This window comes from Thalia democratica, chromosome 9, assembly GCF_965202585.1.
Source record: "Thalia democratica chromosome 9, ktThaDemo2.hap1.1, whole genome shotgun sequence".
In the NCBI taxonomy this organism is placed as follows: domain Eukaryota; kingdom Metazoa; phylum Chordata; class Thaliacea; order Salpida; family Salpidae; genus Thalia; species Thalia democratica.
This window is the reverse complement of record NC_139173.1, coordinates 29,029,242-29,045,022: the sequence shown is the minus strand read 5'-3', so window position 1 is coordinate 29,045,022 and position 15,781 is coordinate 29,029,242. Positions and strand designations below refer to the sequence as shown.

At 25.2% G+C, this 15,781-nt stretch overlaps 1 protein-coding gene across 2 annotated transcripts; it reads left to right on the top strand.

The window, feature by feature from the left end:
• The first annotated feature begins 471 nt into the window (after positions 1–471).
• LOC145844590 (transaldolase-like) lies at positions 472–13,358 on the top strand. 2 transcript variants are annotated; one of them, XM_082951989.1, is made up of 11 exons: positions 472–542; positions 728–811; positions 2,476–2,599; positions 4,005–4,112; positions 4,379–4,510; positions 4,906–4,963; positions 5,263–5,377; positions 5,799–5,928; positions 7,266–7,356; positions 7,726–7,848; positions 13,136–13,358. In XM_082951989.1, the coding sequence occupies exons 2-11, from the start codon at positions 745–747 to the stop codon at positions 13,151–13,153; spliced, it is 966 nt and encodes a 321-aa protein (XP_082808115.1). In that variant the 5' UTR covers positions 472–542; positions 728–744; the 3' UTR covers positions 13,154–13,358. The 2 variants fall into 2 exon arrangements, with proteins under 2 accessions (XP_082808115.1, XP_082808114.1); XM_082951988.1 differs by lacking the exon at positions 472–542 and having other exon boundaries at positions 642–811.
• The last annotated feature ends 2,423 nt before the right edge of the window (positions 13,359–15,781 follow it).

The window sequence follows — 15,781 nt, the reverse complement described above, 5'->3', positions numbered from 1 at the left end:
TTTAACAATAAATGTCTGATGTTTAGTACAATAATGACAAAACCATACTTTTTTAAACAATTGAATAACTTAAAATATTTGATATTACGATTAACAGTTTAATTTTTTTTTCAATAAATAAGTTTAAATAAGTTAAAATAAATTAAAAAAGCCTTAAGTTTACAATATAAAAAAAACTATAAATTTAATAAAAGTTTACTTTATATCTATAAATATAACAAACTGTGAGAAACACTTGGTAATAGATAAATTAGTTGGATCATGTAATTATTAGTTAAGGAGAGTTTTTTACACTTAATAGGTCAAAGAAGCTTTTTTTTACAAACATTTCTAAGAAAAAGAAGAAATAAATTAGATATTAAAAGTTTTTGTGTCAAATTCGAAAGCCCAGCTTTTAAAACAAAAAATACCCTTTTTGTAAAATATTTTAAGAAACCCAAATGATTCCGTGTTATATAAAACTGAATAAGAGAAAAAACAAACAGTTTAGAAATTTGCCTTTCATTAGGTTGTATTCAAAAAACTTTTGTATATTCAACAAGGTTAGTTATGTGGTTTTTGTCTTGGTTATTAATTTTTTAAATCTAAAATGGTGTTTACAATTTTACCTAAATTTTGGCACTTGGCTCCAAAATTTGCTACTGTACTACAAGTTGTAACTTAATACAATCTTGCATTTGACACATTTTTACAAATTCTAAATCTAATTGAAAACTAACAATGGCAGAAGAAAAGAGACAAAAGATGTCAAACGCTCTGGACAGACTGAAAGAAAAGACTGTTGTTGTGGCAGATACTGGTGATATTCAAGGTATAGTTTAAGTTTCAAAGTATAAATTGCATAGGCTTAATGCGTTCTGTGATAACCCAAAAGTTTTCAACTTAGCATTTAATTTATGAAACTTTAGTTTTCTGTTATTTACTTATATAAGTTTTTAAAGTATGTTAGTAAAAATAAAATAAGGATAAATTGATAGTTTTTAGTTTATTATAAAATTCAAATTGCATTTAAACTAATTTAATCAAAGAATTTCATTACTAGTTCAGCAACTTTCAATTTCAATTCCATAAAAAGTTTATTATTATTAGTTATTTTGAATAAAAAAAATAAATTAGAAAAGAAAAATTCATATGTATAACATAGATTTTTATTTCTATTGGCTATGGGTTTTGATCTTGCAACTTTTAACTCAAAAAGTTTTCAAAGATTAAGACCCCTATGCCATCAGTCCACAGATGTATGCAGAGAATAAAAAACTAATTTGTATTAAAATTTTTCTGATGTTTAAGATGATATAATTAATGCATTAGTAAACTTTGAGAGTTAAATTTATTTGTAATAAGTCAAAGACATAATTAAAATAGTTTTTAAAGATAGTATATAAGATTTTTACAAATTTAAAGATTTAACTCAAGGTCTTAAAGATGTATACTTTTTAAAAGCTGTAAATAAGCAAATAAGTCTTTAAAAATAGATAATTTGGTTTTAAATTGAGTACTAATAAATGCCTTAAAACAGGGTTTTCCAAACTTTTTTTATTACACCCCTTCTAAGAAAAAAAAAGCTATGGCCCCTTTTGACAGGATTTATCAAAAAACTACTCTTGATTATTTATAAGACCTTTTTTGCTCTTCATCATCAACTCATGGTTATCTAGTTTAAGTTTCAATTTATGGCCTCATGCCCCTTTAATTAATGAAATTTTCCCATAACATCTAGTATAAGTTGAAAATACCCTTAAATACACTTAAGACTTTTTTAGCCCTTCATCACTAATTCTGGAATATATAGTGTAAATTTCAAATTATGACCTCATGGCCCCCCTGTAGTCCTTTTACTACCCATTACTACTAAATGTTTTCTTTTTTGTTTACTTTTATATAAAATTTTTATTTTTTAATTTTTTGTTATAATTTTTTATATTTTCAATTCATTAAAATTCTTTCCAACAGAATTTTCTAAATATTGCAAGTACCATTTCCTAAAAATTTGAGGTAGTTATCTCAAAAAACGTAGGAGATAAATTTTTAGTGATTTCTAGTTATTTGCTGTTTTAGTTTGCGCCTCCCATAAGGATCCTATTGTTACCTCTGACTTTAACCTGCTATATCTCAAAAATTATTTTGAACTTATTAAATCTGTAAAAAGCACCTTCTAGCTTAGTAAAAACTATATTAAATTAAAAAAAAAAAGTGTTTAACCCCCCCCTATGCCCTTAATGCTACTAAACAGTTTTGTGTGTGTTATTTAACAAGTACAATAAATAACAGTTTTTTTACACAGCAGTTGACAAGTACATATAACTGAACAATATACTTGTATAATTAAATTGTTTTTCACAAAAATGTTTTTGTTTGTTTATCTATTCAATAGATTTTATATATCTAAAACATTTTCTGTTTTGTTTTCTCATAAATTATGTTTTAAAGACTAATTTATTTATCTTATTTTATTGAAATAAAATGTTTACACAGCAATTGACAAGTACACACCGCAAGATGCAACAACAAACCCTTCCCTGTTGCTGGCCGCAGCTAAAATGCCTGAATACGCTGAACTGATCGATGATGCTGTCAAGTACGGCAAGAGCAAGTCTGAGTTAGTAATTAAGTTTTACTAAGAAGTTCAGACAGTTACTGAGTTTCACTGCAAACATTTTAAAACTGGTTGTAATTCAAATACAATGGTTTTTTTAAATATTTTGATTTTAAATATTTATTACTATTTTTGTTTTTTAATACATAAATCTTCATCTTGAATCGATTCCCTTGTTAAATCTGTTTCAAACACATTATTCATGTATTTTTTATTCTATTTAAATAAGAACTCAATGAAACTAAATATTTGTAAGTGTTAATGTTGAGAGCTTTATAAGTGAAATTGTTACAAGATAAATATAGTAATGAGATACTTTAGTACAATGTACTATTATTTATCTAACTATATAAAATAATTTAACTTAACATTTGTTATTAAATAAGTAAATTTGTTATCTATTAACTGTAAAGTTTAACAAAATCCGAGTAAAGTTGTTGATCAATAAATTTTTGAATATGAACAAATTCAATTTATCAAAACATAAAAAATTAAAACATTAGATTAGAAACATAATTAAATACATAATTAGAAAAAAACTGTACAATTTAATTTGATTAAAAAAATATAGAAACTGTACATAATTATTGTAAGCTGATATTAATGAACTTGATAAAATATGTAAGTAATTCAGTATTTCTCTCTTTAAATATGGCAACATAAAAAATTGTTGTAGAAATATTTTTTTTCAAACTCAAAACAATGTTCTGAAGTTAATTGCAAAATGAAAACAATTTTAATCTTAAGCTGTCATATCAGTTTTATTTTATTAACAATAACTTCTGCTAAAACCATGAATTGGCCATAAGTTTTTTTAATGTATATTTTGAAGAACATTAGTAAAAAATGTTACTAGTTCATTTAAGTAAAGTAAAATAGTTATGTGATATTTTAAAAAGAAATTGTAGCAATAATAACCTTTAAACAATAAATTTGTAGAACTTATAAAAGAATATTTTGTAGTTAGTCAACCGAAAACTTTTTTATGGTTTTTATATATTGCTATCTTTTATATACTTTGATATATATATTAAAATTTTATTTAGTTTGTACATTACTTTTGCACATAAATATATCGAAAATATTTTTAATCTCATATACTTTGATATATATATTAAAATTTTATTTAGTTTGTACATTACTTTTGCACATAAATATATCGAAAATATTTTTAATCTCATATACTTTGATATATATATTAAAATTTTATTTAGTTTGTACATTACTTTTGCACATAAATATATCGAAAATATTTTTAATCTCATATACTTACGAAATTTGATATTACAAAATTGTACAACATTTATATAAATGCCTCAAAACTTTAACTACTTTATTCGAAAAAAACTCACCTTTTACTAAATAATTTTTTTATGATCAACTATTTTACCATAATATATTTTACCAGCAAATTGGACGAGCAAGTAACCGAGGCGATGGACAAGCTTTTCGTCAAATTCGGATGCGAAATTTTGAAGAAAGTTCCCGGTAGAGTCTCCACTGAAGTTGATGCCAGGCAAGTTGCTTATTATCAATTGAAATTAACATTCACTTTTGATATACTTTAAATCTAAAAATTTGTTTTCTATTGTAAAGATAGGTTTTTGAACACTTGTTGTTAGAATTAAAAATTTTACTGAAATTTTTTATAATAGATAAAAAAGATACATTAAATTTAACCATAGTATTTATCAAATACATGGTTGTTATTATTAAACAAATTTAATCACTTTAAAAATTTTTAATTGTTTTAGGAATTTATTTCATAACAATATATTTCAGGTTGTCATTCGACGTGGAGGGATCACTTGCGAAAGCGAGGAAGTTCATCAAGTTGTACGAAGCAGAAGGCATCAGCAGGGACAGAATTCTCATCAAGCTCGGCACAACCTGGGAGGGAGTCCAAGCTGCCAAGTTTGTATTTAAACATTTTTTAAAAGTTAACGTTCATGAGAATTTTTTAAGTTAACTAAAAAAACTGTTGGTATTTTGGGTATAAATAAATTTTTTATAGTTTTGCATATTCACTGGCATAACATTAATGGTGATTGATAAATAAAATTGATTGTTATTAAATTAAAAAAATGAATAAACATATCATTACCTCCAAAACTTCTTTTCAGAATATAATAAAAAATTTATATCTAGAGTACCAAAAAAACTCTGGCAGTCAAATAGTTATTAACCATTTAAACAAAAAATAAACTTTGAAAAAACATTACTTGAAATTAACCTGCGGGAGTATTAATTAGGCTCATTTATCATAATTAAAATATTTTAAATAATATTTTTGCAACGTTTTTTTTCAGAGTTCTTGAAAAGGAAGGCATCCATTGCAACATGACTTTGTTGTTTTCATTCGCTCAGGTTTGATATAATTTCAGTAAATGATAATTCTCCCAATTTTTTTTATTGTAACAATTGGATTAGTTGTATATCTTTCTCCAATCATAAGCTGGATAGAGAATAAAATAAAAGAGATTGATTAATGCTACTAAACAAATAATATAAATCAACTATTAAATTAATTATGTAGTATTTTAGCTTAAGATTAAATGGTCCATTAATTTTTTTAGTTATTTAGTTTTTTGTTATTTAACAATCCCTACAAGATAATTATTTATAATGTTCACTCAAAAACAAGCAGTAATTTACCTAATATACAGGCAGTAGCGTGCGCAGAAGCTGAAGTCACTCTGATATCTCCGTTCGTGGGAAGGATTTTTGATTGGTTTGTCAAGTCAACCGGAAACAAAAACTACACCATGCTCGAAGATCCTGGTTTGATTTATTCATTTTTTTCCGTTAACTTGTATTTTATAAACATACTAAGTATATTCATGATTGTTGTTTGTTTATTTCTAGTCACTTCAACAAAAAAAAAAACTAAATATGAATAAACTATTTCTTGAATACAGTACATTTAAATAATTGGTTCTTAATAGATATTTTTTTAAGGGCAAGTATTTAAGATTTAATAAATTAGTTCATCTTAATAAATTTTATTTATATTTTATAACTTCAAGAAGATAATTTGATAAAGTGAATTGTAATATTTACTAATATAATAGTTACTATATATATATTCGTATATTTATACATATATAAATTAACACAGGAGTAAAGAGTGTAACGAGGATATACAATTATTACAAGAAGCATAAAATAAAACGTATATTTAAATATAATTTTAACAAAACAGGAGTAAAGAGTGTAACTAGGATATACAACTATTACAAGAAGCACGGTTACAAAACTGTGGTTATGGGTGCTTCGTTCAGGAACACTGATCAGATCAAAGGGCTCATGGGATGCGACCTTCTCACTATTTCGTTAGTATTGAGTATAATTGTAGAATTTCAAAATTACTAATTTATATGTGTAAAAAGTATTTGAATAACTAATAATGATAAAAAACTCTACACTTGAACTATATTTTACTAGTTAATGTTAAGTTGTCTACGTTGGAAAAAAGTTGTTCAGGGTTCGTGCGCGTCAGGCTAAATCAGTCTAAGTCAGGCTAAATCAGTTTTTTTGAAAAAAGTTGAAAAACGTCAGGCTAAATCAGTTTTTTTATTTAAAAATTTGAGAATCTCAGTTTTTCTCAGCTCAAATGCTTCAAAATTTTTGATTAAAAAGAATGGAGAAATCTTTTAAAGATCAAATTAAGATTTGAATTTATTCCTAAATAATGATTTAGTTATCAAAGACACAATCAGTCAGTATTTGTAAAAATAAATGCTTAAAACCTATCGTTGAATCTTTAAAATTTTTCAAGAATCTTCATTATTTTGTATTGAGTAGATTATATACGTCATAATTATGAAAATTCATAAAGAAAATACAGTTTGAACATTAGAGTTTAGTTCAAAAACTTAGATTTTTGTTTGAATTTCAATACTTGTTGTAAGCGTTTTATTTTAAATTTTAATAAAACACGACAATGCACGTCGTTTTGTTAAAAATCTTCTGGTTATAATGTTTTTACTTAGTGCTTAATTAAATTGAACAATTGTGTTAAGTAATATATATTACATTTTTACACTAGTAATAGATATAACACTTATTTTAAAACTTATCACTGAATTTGTTATGTTAAGGGCATAGGGGGGTCAATCACCTTTTTAACAACATAGTCTTATTTTATTGAGTTGTAACTAAGCTATGAGTTGCTTTTTGCAGATTTTTAAAGCTCAAAATGTTTTTGAGATAAAGCTAGTTGAAGTCGGAGACTACAATAGTACTAATTAAGACCCCTCAACATCTAAAATGACTTCTAAATGGGGTTTTCTTTACTTTGAAAAAATGTCAGGCTAAATTGGTCCCAGTCAGGCTAAATGAAAAAAAATTCGCGCACGAACCCTGGTTGTTACGTGATACAAAAGTACTTAATATAATATTATTAATCATGGGATGTGATCTTCTCAATATTTCTTTAGTATTATATTTGTTTAAAAACTGCATTTTAAAATAAAAGCTGAGTGTATTTAAAACTTGAAATGTATTTAATTAATTAATATAGATTTGTCTCTGTATTTGAAATCTCTTACATTAGTTTAATGTTGAAATTAAGTACTTGAATAAAGATACGTTTTTAGATACTGAGATTATTGAAAAAAATCTATATATATATAAATATCCCTGTAACATAACTAAAATAATTTTTCAGACCAAAATTGTTGGAACAATTGCAGAAAGACGAGTGTGAAATGAAAGTTCAGTTGTCCGAAGAAACAGCTAAGAACAGCACTGATGCCAAAGTTTGTGTTATTTAATATTTTTTGAAAATACTTTATGCTACTATATGTGATTAAAGTTTAATTTACTTTCGCATATAACAAAAACTGCAACCGTTGTATTTAACACTGATGTTAAAGTAAATTGTGTTAAATATATTTTTATATTAGTTATATTATTTAGTTTTTGAAAACACTTATGTGCTACAATATGTGTTAAGATTAATTTATTCATCTTAAAGTATATAACAAAAATAGTCTTACACATGTGTTTAAAAAAAAACTATTTTTATTACTGTTGATTTTTTGAAATTTTAACATTTTGAAACATTATTTGATCACCTATATCTCTAGAAACGTTTTACTATTTTAAATAATAAACATTATTCCCAGATATCACTGAACGAGTCAGCATACAGATTCGCTCACAACGAAGATGCCATGGCAGTAGAGAAGCTTGCTGAAGGCATCAGAAAATTCACTGTTGATGCCATCAAACTTGAAAATATGCTCAAGGTAAATTTTGTTATGAAAAATTTGTTATCATAATAATTTAAGTATATTTAACGGGAGCCGATCATTTCTAACCCGCTATCATTTCTAACCCGATCATTTCTAACCCGATCACTTCTAACCCGATTACTTCTAACCCGATCATTTCTAACCCGATCACTTCTAACCCGATCATTTCTAACCTGATCACTTCTGACCCGATCACTTCTAACCCAATCATTTCTAACCCGATCACTTCTAACCTGATCACTTCTAACCCGATCATTTCTAACCCGATAAGTTCGAACCCGATCACTTCTAACCCGATCATTTCTAACCCGATCACTTCTAACCCGATCATTTCTAACCCGATCATTTCTAACCCGATCATTTCTAACCCGATCACTTCTAACCCGATCACTTCTAACCAGATCACTTCTAACCAGATCATTTCTAACCCGATCATTTCTAACCCGATCATTTCTAACAAGATCATTTCTAACCCAATCACTTCTAACCCAATTAAACCCGATCATTTCTAACCCGATCATTTCTAACCCGATCACTTCTAACCCGATCACTTCTAACCCGATCATTTCTAACCCATTTTACTTATGTTACGTTTTTATTTTTTAATCTAAATTTAATGCAAAAACTACTAGTCTTAATGAAGTTATTAAAATAATATAAAAAAATTAAACTTTTAGTTACTTTAAACATAATGATTTTATTGTTTTACTTAAAAATATTTTTAGTATAAATTTTGATTTTAGCATTAACTTAACATAATCATAATATTTTTTTTTTTTACCTCATTATCCTACACATACTTTTATTTTTTTTCTATTATTATTTTTTTGTTTTTTCAATACACTTTAAGAGACATTTTTCGTTAATCATATACAATTTACTAAATTGTTTACCTTTAACTATTTTGAACTCTTCTTTGTAGGACTTTAAAATAAGCAGTGATAATTATATCTTAGTTGGATCTTATTGTAATTAACGTGACTAAAATAGTTTTAACATAAGCAAATTTTAAAGAGTCAAATCTTACAATTATAATATTCAGATACAAAAATTTTTATATTACGGTTTAAAAACTGCATTGAAAGTCTTCCGTAAATGTTTTATTATTGCTTACTAATGTATTAACCTTTTTTAGTAGGGTAGTCTTAAGTTTCATCTTAATAACTTATATAAATTGATATGCAACTTGCATAGGCTTAATAAGATAATGGAATTCAAAGAAACATTATGAGAAGATAAAATCCTTTATTATGTTAAGTGGAAAAACATGGTTTTTAATAGAAACTAGCTATTAAAACAGTTATGTCATATAACTAAACCGCAAAAGTTGTTATGTCGATTGACCGTCGGGAATTCACATCATTAAAAACTCCTACTTAGTTTTAGAGCAAAAAAAATGTTTAACACTAACAGTTAAAAAAACAAGTTTATATGTATAACAAGTTCGAGGGTAATTAAGTCTCGCCTATGTTTTAATTGCGACTTAAATTAGTACTTTAATTGACAAACACTTCTTTAAAATTACTTTATTATGAGCAGTTGAAATAATGTAAGTAAAAACAAAATAAGTATTAAAAATAAAACATTTTGAAATAGAATAAAAAATTAATTATATTTGAATTAAGTATAATTATGAGCAGAATTTTATAAAAATTCCATTAAGTTCTTTGTTTGTTTTAATCAAATATTTTTCCAGACAATTATTACACAAAACATATTTATTCTTTATTTATTACAGTAAAGCCAGCTTGCAGTCTATTGACGTTATTCTAGGTGGTTTTTTGCACCTCTAAATTTCTATAAATATTATGAGTTTCTTCTTTATTAAAAATTTAAACCTATATAATATGTTTCACAATACAAACTGGTTTTATTATTTTGTTATAAGTTTTTAAGTTATATAGTTTAATCTAGTAATTTATACTTACATTTCAAATATAATCATCGCTAAATAATATAAAGATTTTGTGTTTTTGAAAACATGTAGAACAATAACTTTCAAAAGATATCAAGAAAATTATTTTAGAAATATCTACTATTAATCGTGAGAATAATCGTTTTTTTGCAAGTTTAAATTTTGAAAACTTTTAAATTTTTATAAAAAATGTAAATTTATTTTGCCCTACATAAATTTTATTTCAAAAGAAAAAGTAAAAATGCGTAATAATAAATTTTCGACACTAAACTTTCATAGTTAAGTTTATTATAACTAAATATAACTTAACTACAGTTAATCTTTATATAAAATTTACCAGTTGATTTAAGAATTAAAATTAAATTAAAGTTCGAGTAAATGACAAGTTCTGAATATTTAAAAAACCTTCTACCTCTACTTTTGGCTTTGTATTAAACAGTATACATTTTCGTTTAAAGAACTTAGAGTTTAATGATATTAGTTTTAAATGAAACCACCATTATAATTACAATTACTAAATTTTATTAACTGTATTATTTAAACTTTCATAAACACTGATATTAATATTTTTAAAAAGTTGTATTTCATATAAATTCTCCCTGAATTCGGAGGCAAATTGGTAATCTGGTTTCTACACTTGAAAAAATATATATTTACAATATAGAATCATTTCAAAAGAAAGTACATAATAGACTTTAACCGCTGCGATACTCATTATATTTCTTACATTGACGACTATCAAAACTTAATATTCAATCTTTAGAATACAAAATACTTATACTTTTCCTAATGCTTTTTAAAACTAATTAAGTACACTTAATTAATAATCCAATTTTAAACCTTATTGTCAAAACAATAAATGAACTAATTAATATCAACAACTAATTTTTAACAAAAGCTATCTGAACATTAGATTTTATTTTACACAAAATAAACTATACTTCAAAAAAAAAACAATTTTCTTGAGATTTTTTTTAAACAAATCCTTATCTTTAAAAAATAATAAATTAATATATTAATACAGATCGGCTAAATAAATTTCGGTTTAGATATGATCAGGTTAGAAACGATCGGGTTAGAAATGATCGGGGTAGATATGATCGGGTTAGAAATGATCGGGTTAGAAATGATCGGGTTTAATTGAGTTAAAAGTGATTGGGTTAGAAATGATCTTGTTAGAAATGATCGGGTTAGAAGTGATCGGGTTAGAAATGATCGGGTTGGAAATGATCTGGTTAGAAGTGATCGGGTTAGAAGTGATCAGGTTAGAAGTGATCAGGTTAGAAGTGATCGGGTTAGAAATGATCGGGTTAGAAGTGATCGGGTTAGAAGTGATCGGGTTAGAAATGATCGGGTTAGAAGTGATCGGGTTACAAGTGATCGGGTTAGAAGTGATCGGGTTAGAAGTGATCGGGTTAGAAACGATCGGGTTAGAAGTGATCGGGTTAGAAATGATCGGGTTAGAAATGATCGGGTTAGAAGTGATCGGGTTACAAGTGATCGGGTTAGAAGTGATCGGGTTAGAAGTGATCGGGTTAGAAACGATCGGGTTAGAAGTGATCGGGTTAGAAATGATCGGGTTAGAAGTGATCGGGTTAGAAATGATCGGGTTAGAAATGATCAGGTTAGAAATGATAGCGAGTTAGAAATGATAGTAAACCATATTTAACGTCCTTGTAATATATTTTAAACTTGAAAATATATCAAGGCATGTCATAATAGTATAGAGAATAGTATTGCAATTATTATGTTATGTTTTTTGAACTTTTATAGTGTACATTTATGTTTTGATAAAAACAGCAGCTTAAAATTCTGCAAATTAAAACAAATTACATATGAAAACTAAAAGCAAAGATTAAAAATACACACAAATGTTTTATACTTTTTTAAACTTGTAAAAAGTTTCAAGAATTTGTTTTCTGCTTTTAACCAACTGTTATTTTTAATTTTATTGTTCATTCGTATACTATAATTAAGATGTGAAAACTTATTTTCTTTGAATGTAATGGTGACTTTGCATATCTAAAAATCACTAGTTGTTTTAATGCATTTAATACTAATTGAAGTTTTGGTTCACAACATAATTAAAAAAACATTGCATTAGAAATTTGTAATTCAACATAAGTAAATATTGTAGTAGGTGCATTCAGTTATACCATTCAATTTTCCACATTTAATTAAACAATTTCAGTTGAATACAAGCTAAGCAAATAAAAACAGTTGTGTAAGTTGAATAAGCTGTATTTTCAGTCAGTATAAGCTAATCAGTGGAGCATATCAAATATGCTGAATAGCCGCTTAATTTTATGGTTTCTGATTAGCACTTGAATATTTCTTGAATTCAAAAATTATACGTTTTAAATCTAAACTCAGTTTAAATTTTATAAGTTTATTAATATGTGGTAGATAGAAGTTTAAATCGAAAAAATCATTTTTTTGTAAAAATATTAATTTTTTTTTTCTAAGATCATATTAAAATTTAATTTTTGCAATTCGTTTAAAGTTACTATGTAACCACAAACTAACCTTTAGTAGACTAAGTATTTTACTTAAAATACGTTTTTATTGTAATACTTATATTGTATGTACAAAGTTCACTAACTATAAAAAACCGTTAATTATTATTAAGTATTACAAAAAAATATTTTATTTAAAGTTTTTTAATGTAATAAATTTTTTCTATAATCAAATGTTTGTTTTACTTAATTTAGAGAAAAATTAGTTACATTTAGTAACACTTTGTATCTCTTATAATACAATATAATATAATCAATGCAGTTTATTGTGTATATAATGTTTGTATAATTTTATATATAATGTCTGTTGTTTATAATTTATATTAATTAGTTTATTGTTATGTTCCATGCCACAATATATGTTACTATATGAAAAATTTTTGTAATACCAAATGTAAACTAAATTAAAATAGTTTTATTTATCAAAAAATGATTTTTAATGAACTTCCTTGTTTAAAAGTTGACTCATTAGTCATTTCCTACCCTTTGCACATTTTATAGAATGCTTGCTTAAAAAATTTGATTTTGTCAGATTTTTTTTGTTATTATTATATACATTTTCTGACAATATTAAAAGTCAACAACATATAATTTTTGTGTTTTTAAATTTTTTATTTATTTAACACATTTTGTCAACAAATAAACACTTGCAGTTCAAGGTTGCATTTTAATTGTAGTATTTTCCTACTTAGAACATGAGCATAAGCTTTTAGTTTTATATCTGTAACAAAATATTATAAGTTGTGCTGTTTTTTTATTGCTATAAAACTTACTTAACATTTCAATTTGGCAAAACTTAGCATACAATTTTAAATTAATTTTTTTTTTATATAATTTAATTTTGTTTCAGGAGCGCATTTCCAAGTAAGAAACTCGGAATGGCCACATCAACTCTCTAACATTTCCCAATCAAGTTTTAAACTCCAACATTTCTTTAGAATTCTGTAACCAACATTTTTAGCAGCTGTCTATGCATATTTAGATAAATTAAACTTCTGTACTTATATTTTAGCCTAATTAAATTTCCGTAATCATCTGTAAACTTATACTGAATAAATTATGTTTTTATGTTACTTGTGGTGAATTTTAAAATGTTTATATCTATTTTTCAATTAATCACGTTTTCTTATTTAATTAAGAGAAAGGGTGATTGCTTAAATACAGAGTTGCCAAAAAACCTGGAATTTGACAATAAAGACTAAAAAACCTGGAATTTGAGAAATTTTGAAAAAAAAACCTGGAATTTTTAACAAAAATTATAAAATAAACCTGAAATTTTTAATATGTTCAGTAGTAAAATTTTAATATGACACAAAAGTATATCATTGGATAAGAAATTTTTGTCATCATCAAAAATTGTATTTTATTTCAATACATTTAAAGTAGCTTTACAGTATCTTTTCAATGTTTTTATAATATTTAACACAGTTTCCTAGACAAAATTTAAACTAAACTAGACCCAAGAATGTGTACTTTTAAAAACCTAGAGAAAATTTGACAAAAACATTTGGCAACTCTGATAAAAAAAGATTTAGTTTCAAAAGTTTACTTTTTTAGTCTTATTAGCATTTGAATTTCAAGGTAATTTATTTACATGTTTTTCATTTAAAAAAGGTTGTTATGAAAGCTAAATTAACCAATTTAAAATTCTTGGATAGCCTTTTATTAGTTAACTCCAGCAAGTTTGAGTTTAAAAGTTTTGAGTTTGAAATAATCTATTATTTTTTTAGTTATTTGCTGTTCACAGTGACCTAATAAGTAAGTAGTTAAAATTCTCTAAACACTTAAGTCTCAAAATATTCTTCTATTTTTTCTGAAAATATACAATGTTTAGATAAGCTTTCAGAACTGACTGAAGCTATCTCCAGATAGTGTTTTGCTACTCAGAGTGAAGCTTGAATAAAATTTGTGTCACTTAAGTCAGTTTTATAAACTTTGCCCAATAGAATTTTTCTGATTTTTTAGACACTTCACAGTAGGCATTAGTGATAAAAAGTGTTAAATACGCTTGTAGTAAAATTAGTATATCAGCTTGAGATTTGCTTTTTGTTAGTATATTTATATCACGTTTCTCTTTTTAAAAAGACGTCAATTTTAGTTTAAAAACTTGCTTCTAATATGATTCATTTTTAACTAAATTTCTATCGAAATATGAGCCCAAATGAATTAATACCTGCTAAAAAAGTACAGTTAAATATTATGATTGTAAATCTTCTATTATAACAAATCAAGTAAAAACTATTTCATTAAGATTTTTAACGATTCTAGTCATTGAGTGTATATTAAAATCAGTAAAACTGATTAGTAAATCTTAAATCAAAATTGAAGTTGTTTCAGAAAAACTTGAGTAAAAAAATTATTCATCATACATATTCAAATAAACCCAATAGCGTATAGTTTGAAATATACTGTAATTTTTTTTTATAATAAAAACATTTTGAAAACTTTTCTACATAATTTCGTTAAACATGATTTAAATTTTTAGCTAAAATCAAGAGAAGTCCACTATTAATTGATGTTTAATAGGAATCTTTTTTACTGACTGTTTAGTTTAAAAACAGTCAGTACAAAACCTGGTATTGAAAATTCTGGTAGTTCTAGAAACAATTTTTTATGAAAAATTCTGGAGTTTTGACTTCATACAATTTTTATACAAACAATGTTTACTACATTTTGTTTGTAATTGTGAACTTGGAAATTAAGTACATTAAAAAAAAAAGTTAACAAACATCTATCTGTAAATGAAAACAAACGTTTTTTATTAAAATAAATTTCAAAGTAACACAATATATTTTTTGTTCTAGTTTAAATTGTTTTACGCAAACTAAAGAAATGAGTTATTTTACCAAAAAATGACTATTACCTTATACCCCTCATTTACAACATGATCTAACATTCGAAATTAATTAGGCCTTACTGCTTAAACTTTTTTTAAATTGCTAATAGTTTCAAAAGTGAAACTGTTTTCCCACTTATTGTAAGTGGTAAGATTAAACTCCAACATTAGTTCTTTTGAAAGTTTTGGAGAAAAAAATAGTTAAGGCGTATATAAAAGCTTAGACTAGTTATCTATGTTTAGACGAGAGATTTTTCAAAACTTTCAATGCAAAGAAATACTGCAATTTGTACATCCTATGAAAAATATACAGTTAACGGAATCAACTGTGCAAAAATATCATCATTGTAGATTTATAGCGTTTTTCATAATGATGTTGAACTACAAGTTAAAAAAAAACATAGATATTAAGTTAAAAGCGAGTGCTTTCTACTTTAGTTTTGAAAACCTTCAATGTAAAACCTCAAGTTAATGACAACTATTCTTGAACTATTATTGTTTAGATATGTGAAACTTATACACTTAAATTTTTTTAGTGTCAAGTTTTTGCTAGTTGCTTGAAACAATTTTAACAAAAAAATATTAATTTCTACTCATTGAACAACAAATTCAAAAACTTTGTGCACGAAAAACTCTTGGTTGTCGTTAATAAAATAAATA

Bases quoted from the DNA above. Each gene is read 5' to 3' on its own strand.
- LOC145844590 (XM_082951988.1), top strand. From the start codon at position 721: ATGGCAGAAGAAAAGAGACAAAAGATGTCAAACGCTCTGGACAGACTG. The intron at 2,600-4,004 runs GTTAGTAATTAA...ATATTTTACCAG, and splicing joins TACGGCAAGAGCAAGTCTGA to CAAATTGGACGAGCAAGTAA. The intron at 4,113-4,378 runs GCAAGTTGCTTA...AATATATTTCAG, and splicing joins TCCACTGAAGTTGATGCCAG to GTTGTCATTCGACGTGGAGG.